This window comes from Carcharhinus amblyrhynchos, chromosome 30, assembly GCF_965287045.1.
Source record: "Carcharhinus amblyrhynchos chromosome 30, sCarAmb.v2.hapA, whole genome shotgun sequence".
NCBI classification, from domain to species: Eukaryota; Metazoa; Chordata; class Chondrichthyes; order Carcharhiniformes; family Carcharhinidae; genus Carcharhinus; species Carcharhinus amblyrhynchos.
The window spans coordinates 19,827,048-19,843,056 of record NC_137353.1 but is presented as its reverse complement, the minus strand read 5'-3'; the positions used below and the strand labels follow the sequence as shown (position 1 = coordinate 19,843,056).

Here is a 16,009-nt window from a genome sequence, read left to right as displayed (position 1 = left end):
GCAAGCTGGAAAAGTGTGTAAAAAAACTTCAAGAAAGATGTTTGCAAAGATAATCCTTCTAATATTGGAGTGGACAAGGGCTCTATAGCCAAGAGGAAAAGTAAAGGAGACATGACAATTCCACTGAGCGAACGCAGAATAAAGCAGCCATGAGGAGAGCACGGACAACAATCTGGCTAGTTTCCAGTAACTAATTAAGAAAGAGGTTGCTAAACTTTAACATGAACCTCTTGGGAGATAAACACTGTGAATTGTGCAAAGTGAATGGGTTGTGCTGATCCTAGAATCATAGAAACCCTACAGTGCAGAAAGAGGCCATTTGGCCCATCGACACTGCACCGATCACAATCCCACCCAGGCACTACCCCCATATCCCTACTTATTTACCCGCTAACCCCTCTAACCTTTCTCCAGCTCCTCCATGTCAGTGTGGAGACCAGACCTGTTCACAGTTCTGTCTGGGTGTGGCCTGACCAGGATCCTATTCAAGATTAACGTCACTTCATCACTTTTGAATTCTATAGTTCTGGAAACAAACAGCAGCTTTTTTGTTAGTATTTTTAATTGTTTTGCTCACCTGCGATGTTGTTCTTAATAATTTAAGATCATACGATTTGAGAGCAGAAGTAGGCCAATCAGCCCATCGAATCTGCTCCACCACTCAATGAAATCATCTGAAATCCACTTTCTCGCCTTATTCCCATAAACCTCGATTCCCTTCCTGATTAAAAATCTGTCTATCTCAGCCTTAAACATACTTAATGACCCAGCCTCTGCAATAAAGAATTTCACAGATTCACCACCCTCTGAGAGAAGAAATTCCTCTTCATCCGTCTTACTGTCTCAGACCCCCTACGCTGAGATTATGCCTTCTGGTCCTAGATCTAGATCCCTTTGTTCTTCCACCCTATTCAATTTCTTGTTTATTCCGGGGGAGGCAATGGTCTAGTGGGATTATCACTGGGCTATTCATCCAGAAACTCAGCTAATGCCCTGGGGACCCAGCATTTAAATTCAATAAAAAATATCTAGAATTAAGAATCTACTGATGACCATGAAACTATTGTCGATTGTCGGAAAAACCCATCTGCTTCACTAATGCCCTTTAGGGAAGAAAATCTGCCATCCTTACCCAGTCTGGCCTACATGTGGCTCCAGACCCACAGCAATGCGGTTGATTTTCAACTGCCCTCTGGGCAACTAGGGATGGGCAATAAATGCTGGCCAGCCAGTGACACCCATGTCCTGCAAAGGAATTAAAAAAAGAATATTTTCAAATATTTAAATGGCAGGAGTTTTAAATCCCTTGATATCTCTCTTTCCCACCCCCAACCAACATATGTACAATTGAGAACCCGTTGTCCCATGAAGGAATAAAAACATTTTCCAAGGTGTTGGTGATGTTTCCTCTCTATCTCCCAAAGTGCTGCAGTTCACATTTCTGTTAAAGTTGCCAAAGTTAAAGTTTCTACTATCTTCTTGCCTTATGTTGCATTTTTCCACAGTGTTAGTCCTACTCCCTCGTCCAGTGTCCTTTTGATCTTGAGATTCTTGTTGCTGAGCGCAGATCATTGATGTACATTATAATAAGGGTGGCCATAGCACTCATACATCATCAGAAAGTTCCTTCGACTTGTGAACCCAGCCTAATCAAACTATGAGTTAATTTGGAAGTCAGATCTATCCATCAGGAAGGCAAGATGTCAGGCAAGATCCTGTAAACGTCATGTCCAAGCACAATGGAACATTTGGCATTTTATTTCCTGCTTAGAATAAGCAAGATAAAGTTTATTTGTTGCTGTCACAAGTAGGCTTACATTAATGCTGCAATGAAGCTACTGTGAAAATCCCCTAATTGCCACACTCCGGCACCTATTCGGGTACACTGAGGGAGAATTTAGTACGGCCAGTGCTCCTAACCAGCACGTCTTTTTGACTGTGGGAGAAAACTGGAGCACCTGGATGAAACCCATGCAGACATGGGGAGAACATACAAATTCCACACAGTGACCCAAGCCGGGAATTGAACCTGGGCTCCTGGCGCTGTGAGGCAGCAGTGCTAACCACTATGCACCATGCTGCCCCCTGGTATCTGGTGTAAAGCTTTCAGCAAAAGGAAGGTCAAATCATGGCTTAATGTCTTGACACCATTTGCCTTACATATCCAAGGAGATCATAGCCATCTTGTACATCTTACAGTGACCCGGGTTTGATTCCGGCCTCGGGTGACTGTGTGGAGTTTGCACATTCTCCTCGTGACTGTGTGGTTTTCCTTCGGGTGCTCCGGTTTCCTCCCACAGTCCTGTGCGGGTTAGGAGCATTGGCCTTGCTAAATTGCCCCTTTGTGTAGATTAGATGGATTAGCCATGGGAAATGCATGGGGTTACAGGGATGTGGTCTAAGAGTGTGGTGGTGGCTGGTTGCCTCACATCCTTTAAAAAGTACCTGGATGAGCACTTGACACGTCGTAAGATTCAAGGCGATGGGCCCAGTGCTGGAAGGTGAGGTTAGGTGGGAGTTTGGGTGTTTCTCACATGTTGCTGCAGAGTTGATGGGCCAAAGGGCCTCTTCTGCACTGTATGATTCTATGATAGGTTAATATACTCTGGGCCCTGGGTACAATATTGTGGGTGGGATTTTATGGCTTCACTCAAGCGAGACTGGAAGTTCCTGTCTGAGGTCGATGGACATTTTTGCTATCTGCCTCGCGCCCACTCTGATTCCGTGGCGGGCGGGGTGGTAGAATTCTGGCGTCTGTCTGAAAATCAGTGCAGACTCGATGGGCTGAATGGCCTCTTCTGCACTGTAGAAACTCTATAATCTTAGGTGTGTGTGTGTTTCTGTGTGTGCGTGCATGTGTGTGTGTGTGCGCGTGTGTTTCTGTGTGTGTGTGTGCATGTGTGTGTGTGTGTGTGTGTGTGTGTTTGTGTGTGTGTGTGCATGTGCGTGTGCGCGTGTGTTTGTGCGCGTGTGTTTGTGCGCGTGTGTTTGTGCGCGTGTGTGTTTGTGCGCGTGTGTGTTTGTGCGCGTGTGTGTTTGTGCGCGTGTGTTTGTGCGTGTGCGTGTGTGTGCGTGCGTGTGTGTGTGTGTGTTTGTGCGCGTGTGTTTGTGCGTGTGCGTGCGTGTGCGCGTGTGTGTTTGTGCGCGTGTGTGTTTGTGCGCGTGTGTGTTTGTGCGCGTGGGTGTTTGTGCGCGTGTGTTTGTGTGTGTGCGTGCGTGTTTGTGCACGTGTGTGTTTGTGCGCGTGTTTGTGTGCGTGCGTGTGTGTTTGTGCGCGTGTGTGTGCGTGTGCGCATGTGTGTGTGTGTTTGTGTGTGTGCGCGTGCGTGTGTGTTTGTGCGCATGTGTGTTTGTGTGCGTGTGTGTGTTTGTGTGTGTGTGCGTGCGTGTTTGTGTGTGCGTGCGTGTGTGTGTGTGCGTATGTGTGTGTGTGTGTATGTGTGTGTGTGTGTGTTTCTGAGTGTGTGTGTGTGTATGTGTGTGTGTGTGTTTCTGAGTGTGTGTATGTGTATGTGTGTGTGTGTGTGTGTGTGTGCGTGTGTGTGTGTGCATGTGTGTGTGTGAGTGTGCGTGTGTGTGTGTGCGTGTGTGTGTGTGCGTGTGTGTGTGTGAGTGTGCGTGTGTGTGTGTGCGTGTGTGTGTGTGTGTGTGCGTGTGTGAGCGTGTGTGTGTGTGTGTGTGTGTGTGTGAGAGAATCAGTAGCTTGTGGCAGATCAATGGTTGTCTTGTGTCAGTCTTTTAAGAGGTCTAAGTGCAATGAGTACAGCCCCCTGTAATTATCGACACAGAGGTACAATCTCCCTGTTGCTTACTGAAAGCAGCAGCAAATCGGCAACCTGTCGATCCACCACATTCATAAACAGGAGCAGCAGCCAAATTATCTTCTCAAAATAGTATTTATTGCTCAGAGAAATGACAGAATTCTGGGTCACATGTTGGTTTCACCTTCTCTGTTGCCTTGTTGTGCCTTCATTTCCAGCCTCATTGGCACAAGCAGCGCAGAATTTGCTGACAGCCTCTCTCAGTCTGGCCTGGTTGCCAGGGATTTGATTTATTAACAGCTCATTAAATTCAATCCCAGGGGATAAAACGTTCGTGTGGGTTACACCAAGCAATATTGTAACGCGTCTTTCAGCACACTGCCTGAAGCGTAAAATTTCTGTTTCTGTGGTGACTTAGAGTCTAAACCACAAGTCAACATGATCGGAATGCTTGTTGCACCTTCCCTGTACAGGAGGGAACATGAGTGTCAGTTTCCAGCGCTGTTGTTTTCCCTGCTTCCCATGTGACATGGATCACTCACATAGGAATTCTGGAATGAAGGGGATTATGCAGAGGTCTTCACATGGCATGTGTTATCCATAAAGCTGGAGGGGCTAGTATCTCTCGCAAGTGAACGGCCCACAAGCTGTCTGCGTTCATTATAGACAAGAGTGTGTATTGCAAGTGTGGAGACAATCCAGACAGTGAGCATATATTTTCACCCTTAACACAAGTGTGATTGCCCAAAGCCAAGCCTACAAGTCTCTTTTGCCGAGATTTTGTTTGTCAGTGCCACAAGTAGGCTTACGTTAACACTGCAATGGAGTGACTGTGAAATTCCCCTAGTCACCCCACTCCGGCCCCTGTTTGGGTACACTGAGGGAGAATTTAGCAATTTAATGTCTAACCAGCACGTCTTTCAGACTGTGGGAGGAAATCGGAGCACCAGGAGGAAACCCAAGCAGACACAGGGAGAACGTGCAGACTCCTCACAGACAGTGACCCAAGCCAGGAATCAAACCCAGATCCCCGCGCTGTGAATCAGCAGGTCTAACCACCGTTCCACCTTTTGAATGTTCCATATCATTTGTTTTTACCACGTGAGTTTTTTATTCAGCAAACCCAGGCAGGACATTGACAAAATATTGTATAGTCTGGATATTTAGAAATTACAATGTGAATTATGTACAAAGAATAAGTATGCAGAACATTTCAAAGTCTTGAGAATATAGGTATTTATGAATTAGAATGAGCTACCCATTAAAAACCCTTACCAGGACTGGACAACAGATACCAGATACATCAATGGTTAGTCCAAAATATTGCTGCTTCAGATCTACCTTTCTTTCTAATTCAGGACAAGTTTTCTTTCATGTTAATATTCAATTTTTAATTTGCAGTTCGTAACTTCTGTAGGAAAGGTCTGACGTCTGTTTTCTTGATGCAAAGAAAGAAGCATTTTTGTTTGGAATGTATCGTAATGTGATGGAACCAAAGAACAGCACAGAAGAAGGCCACTTGGGCCATCGAATATGTGTTGTACTCAGTTCTTTCCTTCTTTTGTTTCCCCGCTCTATATCTCAAATGATTTGACTCACTGCACTGTCCAAGACTGGTGGTCCATCAGAGCAATGAGTCCCAAATAATCCCTGAGGTATTGTTTGAGAGGTTTAGCTCAGTTGGCTGGATGGCTGGTTTGTGATGTGGACCAATGTCAGCAGTGCAGGTTCAATTTCCATATCAGTTGAGGTTATTCATGAAAGCCCACCTTTCCCCTTTGCCTGAGGTATGGTGATCCTCAGGTTAAATCACCACCAGACAACTCTTCGTAAAGAATCATAGTCTATAACAATTTCACTTGTATGATGTCTGGCAGAGAAGGCATAGTGCCTGAGGGAGGGAAGCCAGACCCAGTGAGAAGATATGGTTCAGACAGTGGGATCCAAACTCAGTTAACTCACAGTCTTACTCAATGCCAGAGGAAGATTGCTGTCCTTGAATCATAGAATCTCTATAGTTCGGAAAGAGGCCATTCGGCCCATCAAACCTGCACTGACAGCAATCCCACCCTGGCCCTATCCCCATAACCCTATGTATTAACCCTGCTAAAGCCTCCTGACACTAAGGGGCAATTTATGGCCAGTCGACCTAACCTGCACATCTTTGGACTCTGGGAGCAAAACAGCACCCAGAGAAAACCCACACAGACACAGGGAGAATGTGCAAACTCCACACAGACACCCGAGGCTGGAATTGAACCTGAGGTCCCTGGTGCTGTGAGGCAGCGTGTTAACTACTGTGCCACATTGTCCTTACCCAGGGCAGCCAAGGTAGCAGTCACGTTTTGTAATCCTGCACTTTACCCTCACTGCATTTTATACCCTTGGCAACTTGCCAACTGTTTGTAAAGGGTGCAGTACCACAATATCCTCCCCTTCCTCTCAAAGCTTCCCTCGATCGCAGATCAGCATGTAAAAGGAAGCAATGAAAAACATGTACGGCGTGTAATATCTTGTTTAATATCTTAATAAGATCCTGAGGGGTGGATGTGGAGAGGATGTTTCCTCCCACGGGAGAATCTATAACAAGGACAACTGTTTGCCAGGAGCAGCAAGCCCAGTAAGATTACCCAATGGTGTGCTCCCTCAGTATTCCCCAGGCTGGCAATGTGGAAAGTATTTCCACACGCTTTCCATCATTGTTAAAGTCACTTAAAGGATACAAAATCTGTCTCCCTTTTCTTTGTAAAACCACTGTAACTCCCCTCTGGGCCAAAACAAATCCATGGCTCCTATTTGTCCCCAATCTCCGGATTCTTCTCTGAAGAAAAGGTAATGCTCCCTCTCACCGTGAATGTTTCTGCCGACCACCTCGGAGCTTCCTGAGGCAAGACGTCCATCAAAGTGGGGGGGCAGAAGTCCCGTGTCCAGCCAATGAATGCTCCTCGGAGTGTTAAATAGCTCTTGGGCTGCCCTGAGTGGCACGGGTGTATTCCCCGTTGACTCTTTGGGTGGCGGGTTGAGAAAACCCTCCCCCCCCCCACCCCACCCCTCCCCCAGCCTGACCACTGTGGGAAAAATCCTGCCCAGCAATCCGGCTGCCTCTGAAATGGCCCAGCAGACCATCGGGGTGTGTCAAATGGCTGCAGAAGGTCCACAGAATTCTGAGAGGCATTGACAGAGTGGGGAATCACAGGCTTTTTCCCAGGGTTGAAGTGTCAATTACAAGGGGGCACAGGCTGAAGGTGAGAGGGGGAAAGTTGAAGGGAGATGTGTGGGAGAGGCTTGTCGCGCAGAGTGGTGGGTACCTGGGATGCGCTGCCAGAGGAGGTGGCGCAAGCAGGCACATTAGCAACATTTAAGAGGAATCCGGGTAGGCATGTAAATAGGAAGGGAGTAGAGGGATACGGATCGAGTAAGGGCAGAAGGTTTTATTTTAGTTTAGCCAGGGAATCATGATTGCCATGGGTTTAGAGGGCCGAAGGGTCTGTTCCTGTGCTGTACTTTTCTTTGTTCTTTGTCCTAGAAGGTGGATGTGCCTACACCATGTGGACTGCAATAAGGGTGGCACAGTGGTTAGCACTGCTGCCTCACAGTGCCAGGGGACGTGGGTTCAATTCCAGCCTTGGGTCACTGTCTGTGCGGAGTCTGCACATTCTCCCCGTGTCTGTGTGTGTTTCCTCCGGGTGCTCCGGTTTCCTCCCACAGTCTTAAGACGTGCGGGATATTACTGTTCAGCCGCTGCGACTTGTACTTTTTGTGTCCAAGAAAGCGCAATTCAGTCAGGAAGTGCTGTCAGTCTAATGTCTCATTACATCTGGCCATCTTACTGCTTTGGTGAACTTGTTTGATAGTTTATTGTCTTTAGAACAGCCCCAGGATTGGCAGGAGTTCTGGTAGTGAGTGAACGGGTGGGTATTGCTCTCCCCAATCCGCTGGCACCAGGCCCACACAACAGGCCCTCAGTGCATTGTGGGTCAATTCCACAAATAATTTGAGCCTGCACGCCCATTGGCCAATCAAAATAATGCGCCAATAGGCCCCCTCGGCATGCAGAGTTTCAGGGCCCAAAAACAAAGTCCTCCATTGGAGCAAAATGGTGATTCTTCTGAGGCATGGCAGCCGTATTTTGAAACAGAAGTTGTTTTTTGAGAATGAAATTGCCCCCTTGATACTGGCAACTGACTCTTTTTTTAAATTGATTCCTTTTCCTTTTATTTATGTTCTCCTTTCTCCATCTCCTTCTCTCCAGACCCCCTCCTCCATCCCGGAGGGTGGAAGAACGGAGCGTAGACTTCTGCATGACCTCCGACGCCAGTGCCAATCCATGGCCAGCCAACAGGTGGCACCCTTGTTGCAGGGTGAAACGACCCAAGTGAGTTTTCCCTCTACCCCTGTGGTGCCATCACCCCAACCCCTGGCGATCTGGCAACAACGTAGCTGGTGGACCTGAGCTTCCAGCTCTTGGACAGAATAGGTTCAGATTTTGTACTTGAATCAGATGTTGTGACTGTCTTAACCTTTCTCCCGCCTACGCACACTGTCCCAATCACATTTTTTAAAACTTTATTGGGCTATATTCCACTGCATATCCCTACAGTGCAGAATTAGGCCATTCAGCCCATCAAGCTTGCACCAACCACAATCCCACTCAGGCCCTCTCCCCGTAACTCCACGTATTTCACCTTGCTACTCCCCCCCACACTAATTTTCTGGCCTCGCTTGCCCTAAGCCGGTAAATCCCACCCGAGGACAACCATGATTCTGCCCCTCGGTCACTCTGATTCCCATGGCGGTCAATTTAGCATGGCCAATCCACCTAACCCGCACATCTTTGGAGTGTGGGAGGAAACCAGAGCACACAGAGGAAACCCACGCAGACACAGGAGGGGATGGAGGGAGGAGAATCTACAAACCCCACACAGACTGTCACCCAAAACTGCTATCGAACCCGGGTCCCTGGCGCTGTGAGGCAGTGGTGCTAACCACTGTGCCACCGTGCCACCCTTATCTGTCAATTTCTCAAAACTTTTTACATTCCAGTTTCATGATATTATTTGATAAAGTATAATCTAATTCATTATCACTGCAAATGGGGAAAAGAAATAATGTACTGGAAAATATCTCAAAGACAGTACCTTCCCTACAAGGATGATTTTTAGCTTATTTGCCAATGTCTCACTTAAAGTCTCGCAGCTCCTTCATTTCTCAACTGCCTTGCCTCATGTTACCCCTTCTCTCCTCGCATTTGCCTGTGAGAACATTTTTTCAATGAATTTAGCTCCCTAGCTCCGTATTTACGAGGAGTCGGTACAGTTCAAACAGTCACTTTCATGTTTGCTGATGTTACTTGTATGGAATCTAATCATCAGTCTCTGGGTCACAAGGTATTTTTCTGGGGAGTGTAGAAAATGCATCTCAGCCAGCCGGTCCATCCTAATATGGTGGGTCCCATCATTGGAAACAAGACTTAACTTCCAAAGACTTCCCATTCTTTGCTGATCATGTGGGGGAAGCGTTCTTAGGAGTGAAGGAAACCGGTTCTCCAAGGCCGTTGGGTCAAAGTGAAAGAGTATATACCAATTTGTACTAAACTGACAGTGATGGAGCAATGTGAGGCTTGTTTAAATTTGACTCATAAATTGAGAGGTCAGTTTCATTTGGCTACATTCTTATTATGATTTAGGCTGGTGATGGACAGCCTGGGGACCACATGTGGCCTATCTGGGTTCCGAGTGTGGCCCCATGAGACATTTTGTTGACTGCTGCCCACAGGCGATGTTGCCACATTTCCCTGATTTCCATCTGCGTAGATTTTTTTCCTGCTGGTATGACTGAAGTGATTTGCATGTAAAGCGAGGGCAAGTGAGGTATGCGCTGATTGCACACAACACTGACTGTGAGAGCTGTGCACTCCCTGTGTGTCCAAAGTGTAAAATATTTCTTTTGTTTTACCATTCGGTGTTGATGATAGTTCTATTAATATATAATTGATTAAGCATTTTCTATAACTCGTTATGAAATATTCGGCATGTATTGAATGTATTTAATCTTATTCATGGGGTCAAGGTTAGTGAACAAGCCCCGTTTCAACCTTGTGGAGGGTCACTCATGCAGCCTAGGTTGCCCATTGCTGATCTAAACTGGTGGCTCAGTGTAGGAGTAAGGGAGGGTGACACTGTAGAGTGAGACATTAAACTGCTCTCCCAGGCACTCCTCAAAGAAGTGCATTGTTTCAGGACCTTGAACCATATATCCCTCAACATAATCACTAAGACAGTTATCCCATCGTGCTCAGATAACTGTGGGAGCTGGCTCAGTGTAAATTGGCTGCTGCTCCTCCCCCTGCGTTACAACAGTGACAACACTTTAAATTTCACAAGGGCAACCTGCCGCCTGGAATCTGGAACAAAAGCAGAAAATGCTGGGAAATCTCAGCAGATCTGACAGCATTTGTGGAGGGAGAATGGAGCCAAATGTTATCTCTGCTCTCTCTCCACAGGTACTGTCAGAACTGCTGAAATTCCCCAGCATTTTCTGTTTTTGTTACTTTAGATTTCATAATGTATTAAAAAGTCTTGCATCGATGTACATTCCTTGCCCAGAAAACCTTACTACTTGTTGTCACGTTGTGTTTTTTTAACACTTCCCTGTCGACTTTTCCTTTATAAAGTCCATTTGTAAAGGAAAATTCCTATGTAAACACGTCACATTGTAGTTACACCACCCTGCCAGGAGTGGCACTGTTTTGTATTTGCATGGGTGATTTTCCCATGAGCTGAGTAACTCTGTTTAAGTTTACTTATTTGTCACAAGTGGGCTTGTATGAACGCTGCAGTGAAGTTGCTGTGAAAATCCCCCAGTGGCCACATTCCGGCACCTGTTCGGGTACATTGAGGGAGAATTTAGCACGGCCAATGCACCTAACCAGCACGTCTTTCGGATTGTGGGAGGAAACTGGAGCACCCGGAGGAAACCCACGCAGACACGGGGAGAACATTTAAACCCCACACAGACAATGACCCAAGCCAGGAATCGAACCCAGGTCCCTGGCGCTGTGAGGCAGCAGTGCTAACCACTGTGCTACCCTTGTTCCCCAAACTGCAGCATATTTTCTGAGAATGAATAATGCACTTTAGTACAAACATCAGAATAAGGACATGTTCTCCTATTTTATAACTGGAATGGATATTTATTATTTCAGAACACTTAGATATTAACACCTGATATTTGATTTGATTTATTCTTGACACATGTATTAGTTTACAATGAAAAGTGTTGTTTCTTGCACACTATACAGACAAGGCATAACGTTGTCTATATAGCATTCATAGAGAAGGAACTTATGAGTGTAGAATGTAGTGTTACAGTCATAGCTAGGGTGCAGAGAAAGATCAACTTAGTGCAAGGTTGATCCATTCAAAAGTCTGTTGGCAACAGGGAAGAAGCTGTTCTTGAGTTGATTGGTGCATGACCTCATGACATTTGTACCTTTTTCCCAACGGAAGAAGGTGGAAGAGAGAATGTCCATTGTGCGTGGACATTATGCTGGCATAATTAAGGACCCCACACTGCTGAGACAGTGGGAAGTGTAGACAGAGTCAGTGAGTGGGAGGCTGGTTGGCATGGATGGACTGGACTTCATTCACAACCCTTTATAGTTTATTGCAGTCTTGGGCAGAGCAGGAGCCATACCAAGCTGTGATACAACCAGAAAGGATGCTTTTTATGGCGCATCTGTAAAGATTGGTGAGAGTTGTAGCGGACATGCCAAATTTCCTTAGTCTTCTGAGAAAATAGTAATCCCCACCTGACCCCCCGCCCCCCAACAACCCAAGAAGAGAGCGCCTGATATTATACAACAGCACAGAATCTTAACTCTTCAGCAATAAGTACACTTACCCCTGCTAAAAAGGGAACGACAGTTTAAAACCTGTGACGTTTGGTGGAGGAAACTCTTAACATGTAATCCTTTAAAGTGTTACATATTTTGCTCATGGGCAAAATATTTTAATTTGTTATAACAAAGAGTTGGAATGCTTGGGAAATGGAACGCAGATGTGCTTGTCACAGCATTTACTGATCCAGCCCCATGTTGTGAATCGTTAAGCCTGCCTTTTGGAATTATTGACTGACGAGACACACAAGGGGCTGAATTTTATATTTCCCATTCCGGGGTATGCTGAGCCCTCACCCCGCCTGCCCGTGCTGATGGGAAAATCTGCCGTTGACACCATGTCGGTAATACAGCGCCATCACGTTAGACTCCCAAAACAGACCGAGGCCAAGATTGACAGGCACCTGCCATTTTGAAATCATTAACCAGCAAGCTATTAACAATCCAATCATCCACAATCTTTTGTTGCCCTGTTGCATTTCCCGGATGTCAGGCGAGAAAAGATAAGTTTAGGAATCTTTTATGGCAACTGTAATGAGGGCGTGAGAAATTTGGCACAAGGGGATACAAAAGACCTGGCACAAGACCATGGTTGAATGTATCAGCTGATCGATGATGGCCTGGTGGTATTATCGCTAGTCCATTTATCCAGAAACTCAGCCTGTATTCTGGGGACCTGGGTTCGAATCCCGCCAGGGCAGATGGTGGAATTTGAATTCAATAAAAAATATCTGGAATTAAGAATCTACTGATGACCATGAAACCATTGTCAGAAAAACCCATCTGGTTCACTAATGTCCTTTAGGGAAGGAAATCTGCCCCCCCTTACCTGGTCTGGCCTACATGTGACTCCAGAGACACAGCAATGTGGTTGATTCTCAACTGCCCTCAGGCAAGCAGGGATGGGCAATAAATGCTGGCCAGCCAGCGACGCTCATGCCCCACGAAAAAATAAAAAGAGTTTTGCTGGGGAAGGTCACAGCACCTGTATGTTTCAAATGATTTTTTAAAAATCTTTTTTGAGCTGTCCTTATAAAATATAGGCTGATTTGGAGTGATGGAGACCTTTACAATTCTGTGTTTTTTTGTATTCATTCGTGGGACATTGTGTGTCATTGGCTGCCCACCATTTATTGCCCACCCCTAGTTACCCTTGTTCAGAGGGCAGTTGAGAGTCAACCACATTGCACTGTGCCTCTGGAGTCACATGCAGGCCAGACCAGGTAAGGACGGCAGATTTCCTTCTCTAAAGGACATTAGTAAACCAGATGGGTTTGCTCCTTAGATATTAACAATGATCTAGTGGGATTGTTAATATCTATGGAGCAATGATCTCCAGTTTCCTGGTTTGATTGCTTGACACTGATTTTAGCCAGTAGCAATACAGCAAAAGACCGGGCACAGTAATATCCAGGCCACTGTACCACCAGGGTAAATAATTTGCTTCTTTATTCCTAGCTCCCGGAAAACCAAGAACTTCGTCCAGTGGATCCACATTCCTCCTGGATAAAATTTGTAAAACGAGATGGAGTCAAGAAAAGCAAGAAATGCAAGGCCAACCGGAAGAAAGTATTGGTATCTTTCATGCTTTTCTTTCTTTGTCTTTACACCCTTTTCTCTCAGCCCACCTCCTCACCAGACGTGGGGGGGGCCATGAGGCAGCACGGTAGCACAGTGGTTAGCACTGCTGCTTCACAGCTCCAGGGACCTGGGTTTGATTCCCGGCTCGGGTCACTGTCTGTGTGGAGTTGGCACGTTCTCCTTGTGTCTGTGTGGGCTTCCTCCGGGTGCTCCGGTTTCCTCCCACGGTCCAAAGATGTGCGGGTTAGGTTGATTGGCCATGCTAAAATTGCCCCTTCGTGACCTAAGATACTTAGATTAGAAAGATTCGTGGGTAGTAATACGTAGGGATATGGGAGTAGGGCCTGGGTGGGATTGTTGTTGGTGCAGACTCGATGGGCTGAAGGGCCTCTTTCTGCACTGTAGGTTCTATGGCTCAGACCATGACTTCCTGCCGGGGATATGGTTCTGTAGGTGTCAGCCGCCCCACCCAATATGCATGAGCCTTGACACAGAGACATGGCTTAACCCAATCCTACCAATGGCCGTATCCATATGCATGAAGATTCAGCAGGGATGGTTTCACATTACTGAGTGGGAACCTTGGCCAATTCCCTTCTTCTTGCCTTCTGTAACCGAGGGGTGAGGGCAGTGTGGTGGGTGTGGCCTACTTGAGCTAAAGGAAGGCAATTGAAACAGTCTTTCTCAGCAGGCTTGTCAGCAAAGCCCTGGGGATCCGAGGGAGTGGGGTAAATTGGATGCAAAATGGACCTGGTGACTGGACCTGGGGAATATTTGATGGGTGTTTATGTGACTGGCAAATATAACTTGCGGGGTTCTGTGAGGCTCATCTGGAGCCTGGCTTTCTGTAGTTTATATGAATGATTTAGATTGAAATAGTAAAGGCTAGTGCAGAAGGAGGCTATTCAGCCCATCAAGTCTGCTCTGACCACAATCCCACTATCCCCATAACCCCATGTATTTTGCCCGTTAAACCCCCTGACACTAAAGGGCAATTTATCATGGCCTAATTTTGGACTGTGGAAGGAAACCAGAGCACCCGGAAGGAACATGGGTTTCTCCCACTCAAACATGGGGTGAACATGCAAACTCCACACAGACAGTGACCCAAGGCTGGAATCGAACCCAGATCCCTGGTGCTGTGAGGCAGCAGTGCTAACCACTGTGCCACCGTGCCGCCTTAAACAGAACACCTTAGTAGCCAGTGCAACTCTGAACAATTTCTCAGCTCCCCATTGGGGAATTGAACCCCAGGCACCTGATGGACAGGCGGGGATACTAACCACTATATTAACGGAGAACTCTGATAAAGGAATCTACGGATAATACAAAAATTAACAGTGTGGTTGACAGTGAAGAAAGCTTTAGACTGCAAGAAGGTGTGGTGGTCCTATAAGTTTAATAGAAATGTGAAAAATGGAATTCGATGCAGAAAAGTGTGAGGTCGTGCATTTTGGGAAGTCCATAAAAGGCAAGGGAATGCATAATATTTGGGAGGATACTGAGTAGTGTGGCGGAACAGAGGAAGCTTAGAGTGGATGTCCACAGATACCTGAAGGTAGCAGGATATGTCAGTCAGATGGTCCAGAAGATTTGACATCCTTTCCTTTACTACACAAGGCATAGAATATAATAGCAGGGAAGTACTGCTGGAACTATATACAACCCTAGTCATTTTAGTACAGAACATGGGTATTCCTGGAAAAGACACATGTTGTCAAAGCTTTTCATCTTGCACTCATCAGGACACTCACAAGAATACCAAATGTAATGGGAACAACAATTTATACTTTGTGACTAGAGAATGCTGATTGGACCTTGATCACAAAGTATAAATTGCTCTTCATTTTACATTTCTGAATTTCCTGACGAGTGCGAGATAAAAAGCTTTGATCGCGTGTCTTTTCAGCAATGCAATGCTAGTTAGATCACAGCTTGTGAGCTGCATACTGAGTTCTGGTCACCATATTGTAGGAAAGATGTGATTGCACTGGAGAGGGCGCAGGGGAGATTTGCAAGAATATTACTGGGGCTGAAAATTTTAGCTATGGGGAAGGATTGGGGTAGTTTTCCTTGGAATAGAGGAGGCTGAGGGGTGGCTAACTGAGGTGTCAAAAATTATGAGGCAGCTAGATAGAGTAAATAGGGACTATCTACTTATGTTAGCAGAGGATCTAAAAAAACAGGGGACATAGATTTAAATGAATTGTAGAATTTGTAGTCATTTAGATGCATTCATAATATGATGTTATAAAGATGTGAAAAGAACTCCGTTACATAGAGATGAATATAAAGTGATTATAATTTAAGTTGGTTCAAGAATAATTTTAACCCAATTTGCCCACAGTGGGGTCTAGTTGTTTGGGGTATAATGCTGCATTTTTATATCCTGTCCTATTTCACTTCCCACTGGAGTTGTTGGAGGATAATATTGAAAAAAACTAGCCAATCCTGTGGGATTCCAGCCCCAAAACAGATTGGGTTAACCTTGCCCTGTAACCAATATTGCAGTTAGTTTGCTTTTGGCTTTTAGACTTTATTAAGAATGTTCTACGCAGACGGAGCAGAATCATTGTCCATTGATGTCTTTCTACATGTTACTCCCCAGCCTAGCCTCTTTGGCCCACCGGGACCTCCAGGACCCCCCGGACCACCAGGGCCGCCCGGAGCTGAGGTCACACAAGAGATATTGCTGCGTGAATTTAAAGATATGATAAGAGGTAAGGTGTGAATGTGTCCCTTGTAACATGGATTGACACCAGAGTCCTGA

The 16,009-nt window shown here is 46.0% G+C and overlaps 1 protein-coding gene across 2 annotated transcripts in view; it reads left to right on the top strand.

Moving 5' to 3' along the window:
• Positions 1–16,009, top strand: part of c1qtnf12 (C1q and TNF related 12) — a 68,213-nt gene that overhangs the window by 16,108 nt on the left and 36,096 nt on the right. The window contains exons 2-4 of one of the 2 annotated variants that reach the window (XM_080215266.1): positions 8,014–8,136; positions 13,117–13,227; positions 15,848–15,959. In XM_080215266.1, coding sequence (XP_080071392.1) covers positions 8,014–8,136; positions 13,117–13,227; positions 15,848–15,959 — 346 coding nt within the window. Of the gene's footprint in view, positions 1–8,013; positions 8,137–13,116; positions 13,234–15,847; positions 15,960–16,009 lie in introns of both variants that reach the window. The other variant, XM_080215265.1, reaches the window with a different exon arrangement.